This window comes from Marmota flaviventris, chromosome 15 (genome assembly GCF_047511675.1).
Source record: "Marmota flaviventris isolate mMarFla1 chromosome 15, mMarFla1.hap1, whole genome shotgun sequence".
Classification (NCBI taxonomy): Eukaryota; Metazoa; Chordata; class Mammalia; order Rodentia; family Sciuridae; genus Marmota; species Marmota flaviventris.
Genome location: NC_092512.1, coordinates 70,897,561 through 70,921,291, shown reverse-complemented (window position 1 = coordinate 70,921,291; position 23,731 = coordinate 70,897,561). Strand labels below are relative to the sequence as shown.

At 37.4% G+C, this 23,731-nt stretch overlaps 1 protein-coding gene across 1 annotated transcript in view; it reads left to right on the top strand.

The window, feature by feature from the left end:
• Cpa6 (carboxypeptidase A6) overlaps positions 1–23,731 on the top strand; it is a 293,552-nt gene that overhangs the window by 94,709 nt on the left and 175,112 nt on the right. The window contains exon 2 of the mRNA XM_027932848.2: positions 20,072–20,147. Coding sequence (XP_027788649.2) covers positions 20,072–20,147 — 76 coding nt within the window. The remainder of the gene's footprint in view (positions 1–20,071; positions 20,148–23,731) is intronic.

The window sequence follows — 23,731 nt, the reverse complement described above, 5'->3', positions numbered from 1 at the left end:
GACTTCCCACCAGACCCCACCTCTTAAAGTTTACACCACTTTCCAGTAGTAGCTCCCACAGCTAAAAACTAAGACTTCAATGTGTGGTGCTTTCGGGACATTGAAGATCCACATTATAGCATTTATTTTATGGCACATAAAGTTCATGTTCATCTCACATTGCAAAATGCATTTAGTCCATCCCCAAGAGTCCTAAAAATCTTAATTGTTCCAGCATTGCTCAAAAGTCCAAATCCAAAGTCTCCTTTGAGACTGGAGACAAACTCAGCCACGAGCCTATATAAAAGACCAAAACCAAGTTACACATTTCCAAACCCATTGGTGGGAGAGACTCAATTCCCCTTCCAAAGGAAAAAGAAGGGAATACAAAGGAGAAGTTAGACAAAAGCAAGAACAAAACTCATCGTTACAAACATTAAATCCTAAATCTTCGTGTCGGGGGCACATTTTGGTGGACAGTGGTTCCCAAGGATGGGGAAGCCCCACCCCTGTGACTTTCCGGCTGCAGCTCACAAGGCGACTGTCGCAGATGGGCTGTGCGTGCTTCCTGGCAGCTTCCGTAGGTAAACATTCCTCATTGCCTCATTGCTACCTCTATCTGCCTGGGGTTTCCATTGTAGCATCAGCTTTGCTCTCACTGTTCCATGCATTGTCCCATTAAGGGCTGATGCAGGGACTCCAATACTGCCATTCATGGCACGGCCTCCCAGGCTTTCCTTTGAAATCTTGCTGGAAGCCACCACAGCTCCACAGTTGCTTCATTCTGCATGCCTGTGAAACCAACATTGTGCTGCCAGCCTGAGCCGTACCTGGGGGCCCACTTGAATCCTGGCTGTAGTGGCTCTGACCATCTTGATGGCTGAACATGGGGAGAAAAAAAAAATCCTAAATTTGTTCTGGGAAGACAGGGCAGGGCAACCTGGGGCTGTCTTCTCAAAAGGCTCTGCCCCTGAAAGTCTTTGAAACAAACTGGCACTTTTACTTTTCTTAGCCTGTGACAGATGGGGTGGCCCTGCAGATTCTCAAGATGCCCTTGAGGCATACTTGGTATTGTCCCATTGCAAAGCACTTGGCTTCTATTTAATGGTGCAAATTGCTGCACCCTCCTGGGACACACCTTTACGACACTCCTTTTCTTGCCAAACTACTAATTTTTCAAATCTTTCTGCTCTGGTCTTCTTTGCATCTCACTGTAAATTCGACTAAAATGCAACCAGTAATATTCATGCGATTGCCTGAGTGATTTGCTGCCTTGCAATTTCCACCAGATAATCTAGTCTCTCACCTCTAAGCTATCAAGGCATGGACAAAATGTGTTGAAATTCTTTGCCATGGAGTAACAAGGGTGGGCTCTCGTCCAATTTCTAATAGGATCTTATTTCCATCAGCATAGCCTTTACTGACTGCCATTTTTTCCCCAGCATTCTGGTCTTCTGAGCCCCTTTCAGTGTCACCCATTAAGCTCTACTTATAACATTTTAGGCCTTTTCCATCCTACTCTTCTAATTTTTCCCCAGACTGCTCCTGCAAACCAGTTCCAAAGTCTTCTCCACTTCATCTTGTATATAGTAACAACAAAATTCGGTATAAATAAAATTGGTGTAAACTTCCTATAGGTGTTAGGATTTTTTTTTAGACTACAAAACCCACTTTGTTCTATTAAACTAGTATCTCTTTTAGTGTGTTCTATAGGCTTACCGAATATAGGTATGTTAGTTAGTTTTCCACAATTGTAGCAAAGTATCTGAGATAATAAATTTATCAAGAAGAAAGATCTATTTTAGCTCACTGTTTTGGAGGCTTCCATCCATTATCAGTGGACCCTGTTGTTTTGAACCCATGATGTTGACAATACATCATGACAGCAGCACATGGCAGAACAAACGCGCCTACATCCTGGCTAGGAAGTAAAAAAGAGAGCAGAAAGGGCCAGGGTCCCACTGTCCCTTTTGAGGACACACTCCCAATGACCCTGAGAATTTCTTACCCTCAGAGTAAAATGCCATGTTAAGTTATAGGATACAGAAAGTTTTGCCTATATCCCAAGAAGTGAGAGGTGTGTATTTGTGAAGGATGGGGCAGGTGTAAAAAGGAAACAGAATAATAGCATAACATCAAGGACAGCTGCATTCTGAGAGAGATACATTATGGGAAAGAAAGAACTGCAAATTTATTACCTTGAAAATATGTTTCCTTATTCTCTTTGGTAAATCTGCAGGCAGCCACAGGGGTTGGAAGACAGCTGGGCCAAAAAGCCTCATTGTCCCTTCTGACTATTGTTGCCATCACTGTCAGGTGACATTGCTCCTTCCGTTAAGTGATTCAACCAGACTCTGTTCTCTTGTTCACTGCTAGTTGACCTGAGCAAATACGATTCCCTTCACAGCTTATAATCCTCCTTTAAATTCTGGTGCAGAGACCCAAACCAGGACATGCCTAGCCACAAGAAGAAGCTTGCAAGAGCTCTATCCATGCAAAAGGCACAGGACTTACCTCAATTCACACAGAATCCAGGACCTTACCATCAGAATTCCCTTTAATCTCGATGGTTATACAGGCTCACATGCATACATGTCCTGTCTTCCTACAGCACATTCACGGGGTCAAGCTAGTGATACTGGAATGAATACATATTAGCTTCATGCTTTTCTCAACATACTATCCCCCTCCCCAATCTGTATGATGGTACGAAGAGTGGATAATGTTTCTCTCTCTTAATCAGATTGCTAAACTAACTCTCCTTTTCTTTCTCAGAATAAATTTTAGGATTTTTTAGCATAGAAAACTCACTTTGATATAATAAAATAGTCTCTTTTAGTGTGTTCTATAGATTTGCCTACTTTGGAATCATCTGGGATACTTATTAGAGCCATCATATCCAAATTTATGGGGATGAGCCTGAGAATCTATATTTAACACAAAACCACAGGTTGAGCTTTCTCTTTGATGAGATATATGTGAAAATATGTGTTTTAAAAATAATTATAAAGCAAACCCTTGTATGTCTACCACTCAGCTAAAAAATATGAAATATCACCAATGTTTTTGACTCCCCCCACACATACCCCTCCTTCCATTGAATAAATCTCTCTTCTATCTCCCTCCTGAATTTGTATCTATCCTTAGTGGAGATTTTTGTTTGTTTGTTTGTTTTGTGGTACTGGGGATTTAACCTAGCAGTGCTCTACCACTCAGCTTCATTCCTAGACTTTTTTTTTTTTTTTTTGGACACAGGATCTTGATAAGTGTTACCCAGCTGGCCTTGAACTTGCATTTCTCCAGTCTCAGTCTCCACAGTGGGATTACAGGCATGTGCCACAGTGTCCAACTACCCTTAGATTTTTATTGTTCTTTTGCTTTAAAAAATTATCACATACACATGTATCCCTAGGATATAATTTTATAGTTACACTTCTGAATTTCTTATAATTATACATTATACCTATATTCTGTGATTTGCTCTTGCTTTTCTCAATAGCATGTTTGCAAGATTCATCCGTGGTGATGCACATGGTTGTAGTTCTATTTTTGCTGCTATATAGAATATTCCTTTTTTCGTAGAGCTATAATTTATTTTTCTTCTATCAATGAAAGTTTGTGTTTCTTTTTTTTTTCCTTAGCTTTTTTGGGATGGCGATAATAAAGTTGCTAATCCTGCATAATTCTCCTGATATACATATGCACAAATGTTTTCAGGAGCGGGATTGTTCACAACTCAATGTGGATCAAGAACCTAAATATAAGACCCTCAGCACCACATAAAAATAAAGATATTGTGTTCACCTATAACTAAAAATAAAATAAGACATGAAACTACAAAAAACACAGTGGAAACACTTTACGACATTAGTGTAGGCAAATTTTTTTAGGTAAGATTCCAAAAGCATAGGAGCAAAAGCAAAAATAGACAAGGAGGATTATATCAAACTAACAAACCTTTACACAACAAAGAAAACAACCAACAGAGTGAAGAGACATCCTACAGAATGGGAGAAAATATTTGTAAACTATTCATCTGACAATGGATCAATTTACTGAATACAGAAGGAACTCGAAAGACTAAACAGAAAACAAAAAGCAAATAACAACAACAACAACACACACGATCTGATTGTCAAATGGGCAGAATGCTGGGTCTGGTGGTAAATGCCTATAATCCCAGCTATCCGCAGGTTTAGCAGGAGGATTATCAGTTTGAGGCCAGCCTAGGCAAAAAATGAGACCCTATCTCAAAAAAGGTGAGGTGGGCAAGAAAGCAGAATTAACATTTCTCTTTCACACACACACACACACACAACTTATAATGATTGATTCAGAGTGATTAACATTTCTGTCTCTAGCATTAGCTGGTGTAATGGTACTTCACTGAGTGGTTTATGTTCCTATTTACCAATGATATTTATATCAATCATTAAGTTTGTTTTTTTCCTTTTAATTGCACTTCCATATCATTTATCCATTTTTAAAGTAAGGACGCAATGAAAATGGCTAAATATATGAAAACATGTTCAACATCACCAATCATTGGAGAAATACAAATCAAAGCCATAATGAGATATCATCCCACCCCAATTAAACTGGCTATCATCAAAAAGACAAAGCAAAGAAAGACTGGTAAGGATGCCAATAAAGGAACTCTTTTACACTCTTTGTGGGGATATAAATTAATATAGCAATTATGGAAAAGAGTGTGGAGATTCCTTTAAAAACTGAAAATAGAACTACCATGATCTACCTGTCCCACTACTGGGTATATATATATATCCAAAGAAAATGAAACCAAATCACAGAGATGCCTATATGTCCATGTTTATTACAGCACTTTTTATAATAGCCAAGATATAGAATCAACTGAAATGACCTATGGTTTAATGGATTGAAAGGGGGAATATATATACACAATAGAATATTACTATGTCATTAAAAAGAATAAAATCCCGTCATTTGCATTGATGTGAATAGAACTGGAAGATATCATGTTAAGTGAAATAAGCCAGGTGCAGAAAGACTATTATTGCACATTCTCATCTGTAGAAGTTATAAAAGTTGATCACATAAGTAGAGTTCACTAAAAGCTAGGAAAGGTAGGGGTCATGGGAGATGGAAAGAAGTTAGATAAGAAGTACCAAAATACCATTAGATAGAGGAAATTTGTTCTAATGTTCTATACCATAGTAGGTATAGTAGGGTAACAGTTTATTGCATATTTCAAAATAAGTATACAAGAGTTTGAAGATTCCCAACATATAGAAATGATAATATTTGAAGGGACAGAAATGCTAATCACTCTGAATCAATTATCACAAGTTGTTTGTGTGTGTGTATATGTGTGTGTGTGTGTGTGTGTGAGAGAGAGAGAGAGAGAGAGAGAGAGAGAGAGAGAGAGAGAGAAATTATAATACTCCTCTATGAAGAAGTACAAATATTACATGAGAGTGAAAGTATTCTAAAAACTATCAGGTTATCAAAAACAAGGAAAGTCTGGGAAACTATTTTAGCCTAGAGAAGCCTAAGGAGACCTGAAAACTAAATGTAATATGGCACCCTGGATAGGATGACACATTTTTGTGTCCTTTTGGACATTAAGTAAAAAATAAGGAAATTTAAACAAACATGGTCTTTAGTTAATAAGAATGCATCATTACTGGTTTAATAGTTCATTATTATAAATGTACCATATTAAGTAAAATGTTAATGTATGTAGGAGCAGTCTGGGGTGGGTTTATAGGAACACTATGCTATCAGGTCAAATAGTCTATAAATATAAAATGCTTCCAAAAATTTAAGTATATTAATTTTTTAAAAGGTAGTACTGCTTAGACATTTAGTATGAACTTGTTGAGCTTTTACAAGTTACCATCAAATTATTTTCTTCCAAAGTATTACATCCATTTATGTTATAAGATGTGGATTTCAATACCATCTTTAGATACTGTCAAAATTCCATGAAAAATGGGTGCTGGTGTAATGGTACTTCACTGAGTGGTTTTAATTTATATGTTCCCATTTACTAGTGATATTCATATTAATTCATGTTTATTATTTGTTTCCTTTTAATTGCACATCCATATCATTTATCCATTTTTTTTAAAAAAAAATTAGTTAGTAGATGGACACAATAACTTTATTTTATTTATTTTTATGTGGTGCTGAGGATTGAACCCAGTGCCTCACACATGCAGGGCAGGCACTCTAACACTGAACCACAATCCTAGCCCTCATTTATCCATTTTTAAAGTAATATTTTTTTAATATTGCTATTAATCAGGATTTCTGTGTTTAAAATATCTTCCTTCCATTTGTATCTTGCCTTTTGGCTTTCTTTATGGTATATTTTGATGAAAAGAAGCTACTAATTTTAATATAATTTAATAATTAAATATTTATGACACTTGCATCTTGTTTAATAAATCTTTCCCTATCCTGAGGCCATGAAGATGTTTTATGTTTTCTTCTGATCTTTTATGGTTTTGCCTTTTAGTTAAGTTCTTCATCTGTCTTGACTTGGAAGAGAGACAGACACACTCAAATAACTTTTTCTCACAGGAAAGACCAGTTATTCCAGTTCCATTTATTAGAGTCTATCTTTTCCCTGATGTTTGGCATACTGTGTCCTTGACCAAGTTTCCCTGTAATTAGGGATCTGCTTCTCATCTGTTGGTCTATCTTCATTGCCAATTGCATATTCCCTTAATGACTATAGCTTAATAATAATCTTTGGCATTTGGGGGAGCAAGTTGTTGCCCACCTTATTCTTCTTGAATGCCTTGCCTGTTCCTGACCCTTTGGTCTTCCATTATAGTTTAGATTCAGCATGTCCAATAAAATAACAAAAAAATCAAAATTTTGGTTGGATTTGCACACACTAGAAACCCCTAAATGAATATGTGCTGTTGGCCATCAGTCCATGGTATCAAAGTCCTTCCATATGTTCTTCTCTGATCACTCCAACTCAACATTTTCCATGCATATTTTCTATGTAATTTATGAAATATTTACCACATGCTACCTGGTATTGCAGTAATTATATAAATCATTTATGTCTTAAGTACCTAACTAAAACATAGATCCTGAAATTCTTCTCTTATCCTTCGTAACTCTTTCCCCTTTTCCTCCCTATCAGAGACTTGCATGGGATAATTGCTACATGAGTAGCTGTGGAATGAATGGTTTGCTCTCCATTGGTAACATTATTCTCAGATGGAGTCTCATTATTAAATACTATAACAAAGGACTAAAATGAAGAATGATAGAACGATTTGACACAGTGTGTAGCAAGTCCTCGAGACATGGAGAAGATGATATCTCACTGTAAGAAATTAATTTAATGGCAGGATTACATTTCAATGCTTTTCTCTCTCTGACTTGTGCTAATGGGAGAAGAAATTTTCAGAGCTTACAATGGCAGCCAAATCCAGGGCATTGACAAGATGACGTGACTTACAGAAAGCTAATTTCTCTTCAATGAGCAAGGATTTATCGATCATCCATTACATCTGATACACCAGGGTAGGCATTCCACTGCTTGAAAAACTTTCTGTTGTCAAGTAATCAATAAGTCTTTTCATTACTGTTTTTCTTTTCTCTGTTGTTAAGATAATTGCAGTGACAACAACAAAACCCACCAAGAATAAAGTCATCGCTTCTTCCCAACTTTAATCCAAAAGTGAAGTCTAAATCTTCATGTCCTAAGCAAACCGCCACAGGGCAATTCCTCATGTTTTGAGTACTTTATATTGCAACTATAAACCTTGACCAAAGAAGGGAGAATCCATTTTGTTCTCAGAGAAGGCTCTGCCAAGTTGTCCCTTATTTATTGCTTTTTAATGAAATTTTTCATGCACATCAAAACACAAACTTTCAACAAAGGGAATACATCTCTGAGGCCCAAGCACTTTGTAGTGTTGAATCTACATGTGAACACTATTTTTCTCGATGGAATTACCAAATGGATTTTGTGTGTGTGTGTGCTTAGGCTGGTTTTTTGGTTTTTGTTTTTTTAAAGTTAGTGAACATCCTACTGTTAACTCTTCCATGGGTTATAAACTTCCAGAAAATTCAGCAAATATTTTAAACTGTGCTATTTTCCTTGAGAATATGAGTCTCAGCTATGGAGTGCCATAAATCTTCCCTTCTAAAAGTACATATGGTTGTTTAAGCTGCCACCGTAATTAATTAGGATACTCTTTAGCTAAGTCTTTTAGAAAGAGAGATTCTGGAAGGATATAAAGAATGCAATGTGTTTATTACCACTGGTGAAAACTGACTTAACAATTAATTTATTCTGTTGGTTTCTCTTTTCTCATGCCTCCAAAAATAGCCAGACCAAGTAAAAGTATTATTATTGTACTTTGGGTTAAAAGTAAGAGAAGAAAAAAAACCTGACTCAAACTGGCCTACAAAATAAAAAATAAATAAATTATTACATTACGTAACAAAGTCCAGCAGTAAGACAAGCTTAAAAGTTGATTGGTTCAACAAGATTCAACAAGACCATTCAGAACCAGGTTCTTTCTGTGTCTCTGTCCACTTAAAAGTCTGCAGTGAGCTTTGGGTGACTTCACACCGACCTCGTTCTCTTCATAACTACAGGCTGCTTATGGCAAGCACAGGATGTTGTTTGCATTCAAGAGGATGTATCTCCCCCTCCACCACCATAGAACAGTTATCCTTCCTTTAAATCTGATAAAGCCAATTGATAACACATGTCCATCCCCAAAGTAACAAAAGTTGTCAGGAGCTTCCTAGCTCTGAATTTTAGTCTGTTTTCTATTACTACAACAGAATTCCTGAGACTGGGTAATTCACAAAGAAAAGGAGTCTCTTTAGCTCATAGTTCCAAAGACTAGAAGTTCAAGGTCAAGCATTGACATTTGTTGGGCTTCTGATGAGGACTCTGTGTTGCACCATGCATGGCAGAAAAGTAGAAGTGCAAGCAGACACATGCAGAAAAAAGAAAGAGGGGCAAACTCCCCTGATAATGGAACCATGTCCAAGAGAAAAGCATTAATCCATTCATTCATAAGGGCTCCATCTCCATGACCTAACACCTCCCATTGGACTTCTCCTCCAAACACTGCCATGTTGAGGGGTTAAGCCTCAACATGGGTTTTGGTAGAAACAAAAACCATTTTCAGATTATAGCACTATGATTGGAAAACAAGAAATCAATCCTGATATGGGGATAAGGTGACCATCCAAACAGAATCACAGTCCCATTAGGGTTTAAGTAAGGGAAATGGGATTGGAGGGAGCAGCCAAAGGCATCCACTACAGCTACTTGTCTATTCTGATACCTTATGAATGGCAACAGTAGAAACCTTTTACTACATCTTGGTAAATTATGTCTTTAGAAGCATTAGAAAACTAAATATGTGGCTTGTACCAATAGGAAAAAAAAATCTCTCTGAGAGACTTTCTCTGAAATGATTTTTCCCTTTTCATTTTATGCAAAGTGTCCCATATCCCCAGTCACTGTTGTACAAAATAATCAGATAACCTAATATGTGTTTCTCATGTACCAAAGAGCTGCCTGAGAAGAGAGCAAATATGTCCCAAATTAAAAAGCCAGTCAGGGATTAGATTCAACCATATATGAAAAAGGTCAAAATATAAAAACCCAGCAGCAACAACACAAAAGATTGACTGTATCCATAACAAAATTATGTTTTGTCATTTCTGAGGTTCACAATGAAACCTACTTGGAGAATCATCAGCTTTTGGCTCTTTTACATTTAAAAGGCAAGAATATTTTCTGATAGAGTTGATAAGAGCATCGACTGTATTTGGGGAGGTTGTAATAAGTTAGGCATTTCTCAGACACTTTCTCATTGGCATTACAAATGGATAAACCATCCCAGGCAGGAACTGCTAATTCCCTAGCACCTACCTCTGTGCCTGGCACATAATGTAACCTTAATAAATGTGCTGGGTGAAATAATTTTCACAGAATCTTGGTCTAATGGTGCATTGGTATTTCTACTCACTTCAAGCATTAGGACTCGCTGGCTCAATATTTAAACATTTTGGTCAAAGGCAGAGAGCAAGTGGTGGAGCAAGATTGGAATCCATCCTTACTTTCCTCCCCTAAGAAGGAAATAGGTGAGAGAAAATAAGTCCAGTGACTTGAAAAGAGACATGAAAAAATGAAGAAAATTAAGTTTGTTTTTAATTCTAGTGTATTTGTTAGGATGGAAAAAGATGTTCCCCACATATATCAGGAGATAAAAGTTTCTTATAAGGACACACAAAGGAGAAGAGGACTATTTCTAAATCAGGCCTCTGGTTGCGAGTGCAGACCCCTGCTTTGCATTCACAAAGTGCAATGCCCCAGGTGCCTGCACTGCCTTCTTTAGAACTTCATCATTATAGTAACTTGCCTAATACTGTCTCTACTTCTGCTGCTCCTGATGCTGCAAATTAACTGATCTCAAGTACAAACACTCCCAAAGATGACATATGGTTGATCAGCTGTCAGTCACTGTCAGCCACTGTTCGGCAGACTGAGCCCAGCTGGGCAGAACTCTCTTGTCATTCCACCTTGTTGTCCACTGACTTCTTTTAAGTAGGTGTCACGTTGGGTGTGGCCCAAGAGGGAAGGAGTTACAATAACTGAACAGAGGAGATTTGAAGAGAGACATATGGCAAGTTATACATTATGAAGCCACCTGGGATATCTGCTTCAAGTAGTTTGCTCTTAAAGATAATCACATTTTTTTTCCTTCTATTCAACAGATTAGAACATGAGAGTACATAGAGGACTGAGGTGTAATGAGTCGGAATCCTCAAAGCCCAAATAGTCAATTAAGTTAAATGGTATAAATGCAAATGTAATAATAATAGTGAATGTCTATAAGGATATATATATAGAGATGTGTAAGGATATGTATCCGTACTATGTGGTACGTACACACACACACACACACACACACAGACAGCTCCTCACTATGTGTTGGTAATTATTCTGAGCACTTTCTGGGTTCACTCATACAACCCATGAGTTGTATACCAGTAAACTCAATCTACAGATAAAGAAACTAATGCATAGAGAGGTTAAAAACCTGCTCACTGTCACACAGTTAGCATGGCAACTTAGCTCCAGAGTATGCACTTTTACTATCCAGTCATTTGTTTTAGTAGATAATTGAGTTTTGTGGGAGAAAAGGAGAAACTTCCAGGGGCCAGGCATTTGGGGAAAAAAAAGCAAAGTTAGAGTTGCAAGGGAAAGCTGATACCTTGTGGCTCTGGAAGTTGGGTCCATGTAAAAGGGCCCTAGGGGCTGGGGCTGGGATTCCAATGCCTGTAGTGAGCCAAAGGGGGAAGTTAGGAGCATTGTCTTCTATATAAAGCAGGGGACCTCAAAAGTATGAGAAAATTACTTCCATCCGGAAGTAATCGAGGGAGATTTTTAGCCTATTAAGGTTTTGGGAGATGTGGGGATACCTATAAGAAGTGGATACCCCAGGTCTCTACGATGCATGGGTATAGGCTTCTGATTTACACTATAATATAGGAATTGCAATTAAAACAAAAAGCTGGCTCTGGACCACTTACAACAAGCTCCAAATTCCTCTATAAAAACACACACTCCACAACTCCCAAAGAATAAACCAAGATTCAATACATTCCTGCTTATATAGACTTAGTGGGTGCTACAGACATTAAACAAAAATATAGTGACGTGCATGAAGTATTCTGAGGAGAAATATACAGAACATTGGGAAAATAGTAGAACAGGTGACTAAAATCATCAGGTGACAAGGAATAGCTCCCTGAGGATGTAACCTTTAGGCTGAGGTCTTAGGAAGCTCTGGTGAACTAACATTTTCTAACAAAGATCCACAGACTGGATGATGTAAACAGAAGAAATTTATTTTCTTGCAGTTCTGGTACAAGAAGTCCAAGATCAAGGTTCAACAACCTTTGTTTCTTCTGCAGTCTTTCTCACTAGCTTGCAGATGGCTATATTCTGCTCCCCATGGAGACACATTGCCTTCCCTCTGTGCACGTCTGTGTCCACACTTTCTTCTTTTATAAGGACTCCATCACACAGGATTGAGGACCCACCCTACTACTGTCATTTTACCATGATCTCCTCCAGCTGGATGCAGTGGTGCATGCCTTTAATCCCAGCAGCCCAGAAGCCTGAGGCAGGAGAATCACAAGTTCAAAGCCAGCCTCAGCAACTTAACAAGACCCTAAGCAACTTAGTGAGACCCTGTCTCAAAAAAAAGTAAAAAAAATAAAAAGGGCTGGTGATGTATGTGGTTAAGTGCCCCTGGGTCCAATCCTGGTACTAAAGAGTGTTACATCTGGGATCAAGGGGGTTAGAATTTCATATGAATTTTGAGGGGACACAATTTGGGTATCTACAATTATACGCAAGATGCCATGCAATTTCCAGACTATTTTAACAAAATATGAAGCAAAGATGGAGGGAAACATTGTGGTGGGGAGGATACAGAAAAAAAAAAGATTTTAAAGGCTTTTGGTTATTTTTTGTTTGACCCATTTGACACTATTTGGAGGGTAGAAATATAATTACAGAGAAATGAAGAAAAGGGTATCTATTAATGCTTATGAACTATATAAGAAAAAATTCACTTAAAAATAGAAAGAAGTCTGGCTTGCAATCCATTAGATAAGAAAACTGATACTTGACAAAGAAAATTGATAATCCTAGGAAGACAGAAAGTCCTTGGCCCATTTATTGATTGGGTTATTTGTTTTTTTGGTGTTTAGCTTTTTGAGTTCTTTCTATACCCTGGAGATTAGTGTTCTATCTGATGTGTGAGGAGTAAAAATTTGCTCCCAAGATGTAGGCTCTCTATTCACTTCACTGATTGTTTCTTTCGCTGAGAAGAAACTTTTTAGTTTGAATCTATCCCATTTATTGATTCTTGATTTTAATTCTTGCACTATATGAGTCTTATTAAGGAAGTTGGGGCCTAATCTGACATGATGAAGATTAGGGCCTACTTTTTCTTCTATTAGGTGAAGGGTCTCTGATTTTATTCCTAGGTCCTTGATCCACTTTGAGTTGAGTTTGTACATGGTGAGAGAGAGAGGTTGAATTTCATTTTGTTGCATATGGATTTCCAGTTTTCCCAGCACTATTTGTTCAAAAGGTTATCTTTTTTTCCAATGTATGTTTTTGGTGCCTTTGTCTAATATAAGATAATTGTAATTTTGTGGGTTAGTCTCTGTGTCCTCTATTCTCAAAAGATGATATAAAAAAGATGATTTTCTTTTCATTTTTTGTACTGGGGCTTGAACCTAGGAATATCCTACCACTGAGCTACATCTCAGATCTTTTTATTTTATTTTGAGACAAGGTCTCACTAAGTTGCCAAGGCTGGTCTCAAACTTGGAATCTGCCTGCTTCAATCTCTAGAGTCACTGGGATTCAACAAATATATGAAAAAAAAATGTTCATCATCTCTAGCAATTAGAGAAATGCAAATCAAAACTACTCTAAGATTTCATCTCACTCCAGTCAGAATGGGAGCTATTATGAAGACAAACAACTATAAGTGTTGACGAGAATGTGGGGAGAAAGGTACACTCATACATTGCTGGTGGGACTGCAAATTGGTGTAGCCAATATGGAAAGCAGTATGGAAATTCCTTGGAAAATTTGCAATGGAACCACCATTTGACCCAGCTATCCCTCTCCTCAGCCTATACCCAAAGGACTTAAAAACAGCATACTACAGGGACACTGCCACATCAATGTTTATAGCAGCACAATTCACAATAGCTAAACTGTGGAACCAACTTAGATGCCCTTCAGTAGATGAATGGATAAAAATAATGTGGCATGTATACACAATGGAATATTACTCAGCAATAAAAGAGAATAAAATCATGGCATTTGCAGGTAAATGGATGGCGTTGGAGAAGATAATGCTAAGTGAAGTTAGCCAATCCCCAAAAAACCAAATGCCAAATATTTTCTCTGATATATGAGGCTGATTCATAATGGAGTAGAAAGGGGGATCATGGGAGGAATAGACAAAGTCTAGGTAGTACAGAGGGGTGGGAAGAGAAGGGAGTAGGGCATGGGGTTAGAAATTATGGTGGAATGTGATGGACATCATTATCCAAAGTACATGTATTATGAAGACACGAATTGGTGTGAATATACTTTGTATACAACCAGAGATATGAAAAATTGTGCTCTAAATGTGTAAGATGAATTATAACACGTTCTGCTGTCATATAAATTTAAAATTAAAATAAAAAATAAAACCCCAACCTGATTGCAGGTATGTTCATCATTATTAGGATGTAATAGGAAAAAACTACCTTGATTGGATATGAAGATTGCAACATCTACTTTACTAATTGTTTTGTTTAAAAATTTAATACATATTAACTTTTATTGAGTCAAATGGTAAATTTTCTAATAATACCATGTGCTGCTGTCAAAGAGATACTTATTTATGCTCTAGATGAATATGGGTTAAAACACATAGGCTCTTTATTATCATTAAATGCTGACTTGACTTTTAAAAAAAGGGCAACAAGAACTTATTAAAATTATAAGAATAAAGCTGCATGAATTAGGTATCACAGTTAATGTGAATATGTAAAATTCTACCGTTAAAAATCAAAGTCTCACACTGGATTTTTAAATTTAATTTACCATTATGATGTTTGCAAAAGACACAACAGAAAAAAAAATAAAGATCATAAGAGAGAGGTAAGCAAATATTGCCAGGTAAAAAATAAAAAGAGAGAAAGCAACAAGATGATCATATTTGGAAATGAAATTCAAGGTAAAGAGTATTAAATGAGCCCAAAAAAGATTTTCTTTTTTATTTATTTATTTATTTATTTTTTTGTATTGGGGCTTGAGCCTAGGGATACCCTACCACGGAGCTACATCTCAGATCTTTTTATTTTATTTTGAGACAAGGCCTCACTAAGTTGCCAAGGCTGGTCTCAAACTTGGAATTTGCCTGCTTCAATCTCTAGAGTCACTGGGATTCAAGGCTTCTGTCACCAGGATCAGCCAAAGGAAGATGTTTCTAAGGAAGCTTTATGCAGATAAAAGTTCCATTCAGAAGATATAGTACTGTAACCATGAGCTTATATATAACTACATGTCATCAAAACACATGAATCAAACTGTTTGTTATCGTCAAGTATTAATTATACATATTAATGCAGGGCAGGGCCATGACTCCTTTTATTCCACTACCCTGACCCTTCCCAACCTCTTTTAACCACTATTTTATATTCAGGTAGACCCTTTTTAGGAGCTGTGTCTGGCTTATTTAATATACTATTTATAAATTCAAAAGTAAAATTGAAAAATCCAAAATCACAGTAGATATATTAAATAAAATTGTCTCAAAAATTTTCAGATTCACCAATGACATTCTTCATAGAACTAGAAAAAGCAATTATGAAATTGATTTGGAAAAATAAGAGCCTCAGAATAGCCAAAGCAACCCTTAGCAAGAAGAGTGAAGCAAGAGGCATCACAATACCAGATCTTAAACTATACTACAAAGCAATAGTAACAAAAACAACATGATATTGGCACCAAAATAGACATGTAGACCAATGGTACAGAATAGAAAACACAGAGACAAATCCACATAAATATGGTTATCTCATACTGACAAAGGCGACAAAAATATTCATTGGAGAAAATCCTCTTCAACAAATGGTGCTGGGAAAACTGGAAATCCATATGTAACAAAATGAAATTAGACCTCTATCTCTCACCCTGCACAAAACTCAACTCAAAGTGGATCAAAGACTCAGGAACTAGAACAGATATTCTGCACCTAATAGAAGGAAAAAGTAGGCCCAAATCTTCATCATGTCAGTTTAAGACTTGACTTCCCTAACAATACTCCTAAAGCACAAGAAATAAAATCAAGAATCAATAAATGGATGGATTCAAACAAAGAAACTTCTTCTCAGCAAAGGAAATAATCAAGTACGTGAAGAGAGATCCTACAGAATGGGAGAAAATCTTTACTACATGCACATCAGGCAGAGCACTAATCTCCAAGATATATAAAGAATTCAAAAATCTTAACACCAAAAAAAATAAATAACCCAATCAATAAATGGGCTAAGGAACTGAACACACACTCACAGAAGAAGATATATAATCAATCAACAAATATATGAAAAAAAATGTTCAACATCTCTAGCCATTAGAGAAATGCAAGTCAAAACTACTCTAAGATTTCATTTCACTCCATTCAGAATGGCAATTCTCAAGAATGCAAGCAACAATAAGTATTAGTGAGGATGTGGGCAAAAAGGTACACTCATACATTGTGATAGGACTGCAAATTGGTGCAACCACTCTGGGAAGCAGAAAGAAAACTTTGAATGGAAACACCATTTGACCCAGCTATCCCACTCCTCATTTTATACCCAAAGGACTTAAAATCAGCATACTACAGTAGCAGAGCCACATCAATGTTTATAGCAGCTCAATTCTCAGTAGCTAAACTGTGGAATCAACCGAGATGCCCTTCAACAATAAAGAAAGAAAATGTGGTTTATATACATAATGGAATATTATTCAGCTTTAAAGAAGAATAAAATCATAGCATTTGCCAATAAGTGGATGGTGCTAAAGAATATCATGCTAAATGAAATGAGCCAATCCCCCAAAAAACAAAGTCCAAATGTTCTCTTGATATGCGGGTGCTAACACACAATAAGGATGGCGGCAGGGAATAGAAGTTCATTGGATTAGACAAAGGGAATGAAGGGCAGGGAGAAGGGATGGGACTAGGAAAGATAGTAGAATGAATTGGACGTAACTTTCTTATGTTCATATATGAATACACCACCAGTGTAACTCCACATTGTGTTCAACCACAAGAATGGGATCCTAATTACAATAGGTTATACTCCATGTATGTATAATATGTCAAAATATATTCTGTCATGAATATGTAAAAAGAACAAATTTTTAAAAAGGAAAAATCAACAATAAGAAAAATTCCTGGGAGATTATTTGCCTGAAATATCCTTCTGCTTCCATGCTATATCCTTAAATTGTAGTTAATCAATACCTGTGCTGTCCTCCTGAGGACAAGTTCATGTAGGTTCTCTGAATTAGAAAGATTTTATTGCAAACACATTAATGTGAATGGCATTTTGCCCAGCGATCTATCTACCCTCAGCTCATATTCAATCCCTCAGTTCCCTCATCTGAATCCCACAGGGTAGCCAAAGGGTCTTAATTGATGTTGTCACTTAGCAGTAGGAAAAACCCTGATGCATGATGAAGAAAATCTTTCTGCTCACCTTCTTTGATAGTTATGGCCAGCTAGGTTTTCTAAGTTCCAGCTGGTACTCTATTACCTGAAACCTCCTTGTTCATAATAAAATTATTGTTCCCCACTTCAAAAACATGTTAGCGATCAGATTTACAAAGAGTAAGCTTTTTGTTTGGTGAAACAAAATGGAATCTTTGGGGTCATGTGTTTTTTTTCCTGGTGAATAAGGAGCCCTTGTTGGGTTTTGGTTCCTGGTTATTCCATCAAAATAATGTATTGTTTCGCACAAAAAGTGTGACATTCCATGGGCTTTCCTAAATAGTGTTCCTTCTTGTCTGTTCTCTGATAAGTAATAAAATAACAATAAATGCATTTCCAAAGTCACACCTGAGAATTTCTAAAGCCTGGGATGTAGTGACCTTTTGGTGATAAAAATGACAAAGCTGAGTTTGAGCCATCACCTTCAGGGTTAAATAATCCCAGGGGTGGTTCATTATATCCTGAATTCACAGAAGAGAAACCAATTGCCAGGTTGAGTTATCCATCTTTTTAAAAAAGAAAAGAAAAGTAGTTCTCATGGCTGTAAAACAGCTACAGATTGCTTTCTTTGCACCCTTGAGGAGCCGACAGGGCCCCAGATGGAGGTGTTTTTCAGCAAGCTGTCAAGCGATCCATCCATCAAAAACAGCCACATCACCCAGCTGAGTTTTCTTTCCCTGCCAAGATTTGTATTGAGTCAATTGGGAGAGGCCAGGGTAAGATGAACGCAGGAAAATCAAAGGTCAGAGAAATATGTACCAGAATTGGAAGAGATGAGATCACATGTAAATTCCAAAGGTTATATTTAGAGTTGTTTTACGGTGACTTAAATTTTTTTTTCTCTTCTACTTTCTTTTATTCTTTCCAGAAATATGGATTTCATGACATTGACACTGAGAGGTGGTTTTGTGTGATTTGAGAAAACCAAAGCTGCAAAGATGTACTAGAGTGGTGCCTAAAACACACTGAGTTATTGTCAGCAAGCCAAGGGCCTTTTCATTCATAGAACTAAAGAAAGTAAAATGGGATCCTTTGAAATCACAAAGTTAAAGTGAAAGTAAATACACCACCCCACCCCCCGCCAAATCCTGCCCAATCAATCTGGAGGTCACCTGGGGTCTGATGTTGTCCACTTTAGCTTTACCTCATCTTTGGAACTGCTATTCTTCTAAGAAGTAAGACCATGTAAAAGCATGCAAATTCCATCCTTATTCCTGGTGCATATTCAAAGCTGGAGAGACAAGTTGTGAGCAAGCTGGTAGGGTTTTTGTTGAGAATATACATATACATGTACGTGCATATCCACACTATCTTAAGTCATTGTTAAATGGCATAGAAAGTCATGAAAATTATAATTCCTATTACACTTTATTTACTTAATTTTCCCTTTTCCTTTTTTTAAACATTTTTTTTTTTTAGTTGTAGATGGACACACTATCTTTAGTTATCTCTTTATTTTATGTGATGCTGAGGATCGAACCCAGTGCCTCAGTCATGCAAGGCAAGTGCTCTGCCACTGACCCCCAGCCTCAGCCCCCCCCCATTTCCTTTTTAAGGCAGTAATTCTCAATAATGTTCTTTATGCAACCTATTAATTTTGGGGGGGTGGAGTACTGGGGAACCAGGGATTGAACTCTGGGGCACTCGACCACTGAGCCACATCCCCAGCCCTATTTTATATGGGTCTCACTGAGTTACTTAGCACCTCGCTTCGGCTGAGGCTGGCTTTGAACTTGCTATTCTCCTGCCTCAGCCTCCCCAGCCACTGGGATTACAGGTGTGTACCACCATACCAGGTCAACCATTAATAATTAATAAGCATATACTCTATGCAAAAAAACATTGAGTAGTTGTGATGGTTATATGCTAGAGCTGTGCTCTGCAACCCATGTCACACCTGGAAATTAATTATACCTGCCTGGCAATCTGCGAAAGGAGTCAACCCCCACTGAGAATTCTCTGGCACACAGAGAAGACTTCAAGTCATTTTAAGCAATTCTGGCCCTTTACAAAAACAATAAAAATAAAACACCTTATAGCATATTCAATCATCCTTTCAATGGTGGCAAATATTAATGGTTATTAACCATGGTTTGAAGCTCCAATCAATCTAAAAACTTTGCAGCCACCAATATCCCATGGCACACCTATAAGCAGTTGTTGGCCAGCCTGTTTCCTGTTTAGCTGGGAAACTCTGTATAATAGAAACGAGTTGTCCCACAGAGATGGGGAAAGGATCCAACTCAGGAACTTTGCATAGTGTATGGATTTTGTATGTCATCTCCCTAAAAGTCACATGCTTTTTCAGTGTCAACATAAAACAATGCGGGGCTTTGTAGCTCAGAGCACTTGTCTAGCACGTGTGAGGCCCTGAGTTTGATCCTCAGCACCACATTTAAAAAAATAAATACATAAATAAAGGTATTATGTCCATCTACAAGTAAAAAAAAATATTTTTTTAAAAATGGGCACTTTGTGCAGTGTTTATCTAGCGTGTGCAAGGTCCTAGGTTCAATCCCCAATACCTCAAAATAAATAAATAGATGGTTCTTAATTTTATAGTCTTCAAAAACTGATGAAATACCAAATTGTTTTGAGACAAGGAAAAGAGACCCAATGTAATCAGAGACTAACAAAAACTGGATAAAATACTTACTGGTCAGTGAAGTTTTGCTGCTTTTCTTAAGGGCAGAGGCAGTTTCTTAACGGGTAAGAAAGGGATAGCTGTTATCTTTATTTTTTAAAAGTAAATATCATCTCTTTTTTTATAGTGATAAGGTGATAAGACTTATTCCCAAAACAGAAGAGGAAACATATGCACTGAAGAAAATACATCACCAATTCAAGGTAACAGAATATCCGCTTGGGGTAGAATTAAGCTTGTGGTTGTTTATGGGGCTTTGCTGACTGCACCTAAATAATTGGTATTAATTAGCCAGGGGAGGTAAATGCAGAGATACTTTGAAAAAGCATTTAAAGCATTTAAGTTTAGGCTGCTCAAAAAAAAAAAAATCTTAGCTAGTCACGGTGGCACACGCCTGGTAATCCTAGCTGCTCAGAGGCAGGAGGATTGTGAGTTCAAAGCTAGTCTCAGCAAAAGTGGGGCACTAAGCAATTCAGTAAGACCCTGTCTCTAAATAAAATACAAAATAGGGCTAGGGATGTGGCTCAGTGGTTGAGTGCCCCTGAATTCAATCCCCAGTATACCTCCAAAAAAAAAAAATCTTTGAAAATTACACAAAAAGAGATGAAACTATTAAAAATTATGTAAAACATAGTTTAGTAGTTCACTTATCCATCTCCCAGGTATAATGTAAGCTTCATGAGAGTTTGTCTATTTTTACTCATTTCTTGTTCCTCAAGGCTGCCTGGAATATCCTAGAAATTCTGTAAATGTCTTGTTTTGTTTTATTTTGTTTCCTTTAAGGAATGAGTGAATTTAGCTTATAGTTTTCAGAACTTCACTTTTCCTTCTTGCAATCATCCTACGGATCAGCAAGATACTTTCCTCCTAATTAAAACTTTAGGCAGAAGTGAGTTGAGGAAAATACAACCTAGAAATGCGAGTTAATTATGTTGCTATGTTTCAGTTGGTCTGATAGGAGAATCTGGCTGGCAAAGTTTGAAGGCTGTGATTATATCATGTCTGATGAATTTTATGGATTTAGAGTTTCTCATTTCTCCATCACTACATATAATTGAGTGTTAGCTTTAACTCAAAAGTTATAAGAAATGTGGCAAAGAGCTGTTTTCCATGCCTACCAAAACACAAGCAGGCTTTTAAAATTACATGGTGATTAGGCTTCATTTTAACAAATGGCAAAGCTGATTACCAAAGCAGCATCATTAATCTCTAATATGAGACAGAGAAATATTTTTCTAGATGATGGAAGTACAATGCTACCTGGAGAAAGTGTTAGGGGATGAGACAGCAGGGATAAACATGATGGTTTCTAGAGACAATTGTAGTTTCCATATGTTTGGTCTTTTATTTATGGTTTGATTTTTCTCTTTTGTACCTTCCCTTTAAATATCATTTATTTACAAACAAAGTTTTTTTTAACTTTGAGTTTACTGGTTCCTTTCCTTCTTTCTCGTCCTCAGCCCTGACCCAAGCAGTGTCCATTTTCAAGGATTGGTATCTCCATACCCCTCCCCTAAAATTGTGGTTCTTTTACCCAATATCTGAGAGACTGTGCTTGCTGGGCTTTTCCTAAACCTCCTTTCCTCCTTGAAGGACTCTCTACTTCTGTGATGCTGACATTAACCCTTTCTGGTCATGTATGATCATCAACTCCCACCATGTCCTCTTTGGCAGTATATATCTGAACTCTCTGTAACCAGTCCTGCAGGATCTTAAGAGTTGTAATGAAGTAAAGAAAGATTTGAGTAGAAGTTTCCATTTCCATTGAAATCGTTTTTAAATATACCATTGGAAAAATGAAATAGCCACTTTTATTTTAGACTCATGTTTTAGAGAACAGATTTTCTGAACCAAATATCAGAACAAAGGATTTTTCTCCAATTTGTGAATCTATTTACATGATAGGCCAAAGCTATGAAACAAAGATACAGAGCTATGAAAATGAATTTGCACATGATAATCACTTACCATTTTCAAAAGCAGTAAAATCATATCAGTGAGAATTATTAGGGTTGCTTATAAACTCTCAGAAACCATCACAGATGGAAGATGTTGAGCATAGATAGCACTGATGACTTCACATTTATATTAGACCCTGTAGTTTCCATTTTATCCTTAAAGAAAGGTAGTCAAGTGAGGGGTTTAGTAGACCACTGTGAGAAGGGAAGAAGAGGGTACTGGTAAAAAAAGTGTGGAGGAAAGTGACAAGAAGAAGGGAGTTAATATCAGAACCCTGGCAGGTAAGGTGGTGCTTAACTAAAATCCCAGCTACTCAGGAGGCTGAGGCAGAAGGATCACAAGTTCCAGGCCAGCTTACAGTGAGATTCTGTCTCAAAACTTTAAAAAAAAAAAAATTTAAAGGAATGGGAATATAGTCAGTGGTAAAGTTCTTGCCTAACATCGACAAGATGCTGGGTTCAGTCCCCAGCACCACCAAAAAAAAAAAAAAAATGATGATGATAATGATGCTAAGACAAACGAGGCTCCAGTAATTCCACTCCATGGATAATTACATCAGCCCTTCTCAGTCACTGTGAGCCTGCCACACAGGGCTACATGCTTTCTATAAACTACCTCATGTTGACAAGCCTATGAAGTGGGTATAATAATTATTGCTGTTTTACAGATGAAGTAACTGAGAAAGAAAGACAGAGGTGAAGTTGCCCCGTCTTGGTACAGAATTAGAACAAGCAGCCAGGCAATGCCAGCCCTCTAAGACCTCTAGTCTGACTGCTCAATCCTCTTCCCAGAGGAGAGCATATAGGCTGAGTTTGCAGGGCAGTGAAGCCTAGTCTCAGAATGTAAGCACTATCAGATTCTCATTTACTTTATTCGTAGAGTTGGTGAATGCGAAGATCACCCTCAGGTTCAGTGATTTGCAGGAGGCCTCACATGAACCAACATGTAATTCTCCTGATTGCTGTGATTTTTTTCACAGCAAAGAGATTAAAAAAAAAAAATGAAATCCACAAAGGGGAATGGTGCGTGGGGTAAAGTCCAGGGGAACCCAGGCAGAAGCCTCCAATAGTCCTCTCCCAGCAGAATCACATAGGACATGCTGAATTCCCCTGGTGTGAGTTTTGACAACACTGTGCAACATTCTCATTGCAACGTTCTCAAGGAAGCTCATTAGAAACCCCATGTCCAAGGTTTTGATGAGGTCTGGTCATGTCATCACTATCTGTCTGGCACATAAAAAAAAATTCCAGGCTTCTAGAAGAAAAGCACATATTTGGCATGAACCATATTGTTTGTATAAACAATATAGGCACATTGAGTCACTCTCATCAGTTAGGGTGGTAGGAACCCTCCTGAAATCCAACTTCCCAGATGCCAGCCAAGACAAAATTTTTGCAAACAGGCCTTTCTAAAGATAGCATTTTCAGGCCTGCTCTGTTAAATCTTTCCTGCACGGTTCTTCTTTTCCTTTCACTAGAGAAATAGTTTTATTGAACTACAGTCTGAGGTATTGAGCTTAGATAAATTTCTGTCTGAAAGCATCTTTTACCTTGATGTCATTTTAAATTCAAATGATTTTACCAAGTGATCCATTTGCTCTAGGGAAAGCAGCAATTCTGGCTAGGCAAAGAAGACAGCCTGCAGAGAAGAAAGAATATGACTGTCTGTCATCTTCTGGCCTGAGAAGCTGATAGGACAGAATTGGGGCCATTGCTAAAAGCTTCCTTGCATATCTTGTGCAGTGCCTTCAGGGGGAAAGGAGGAGATTTGCCACAAAGACTTTAGTTGCCGCCTTATTCTAAAAGCACAGAATTCTAACATGGCCCTG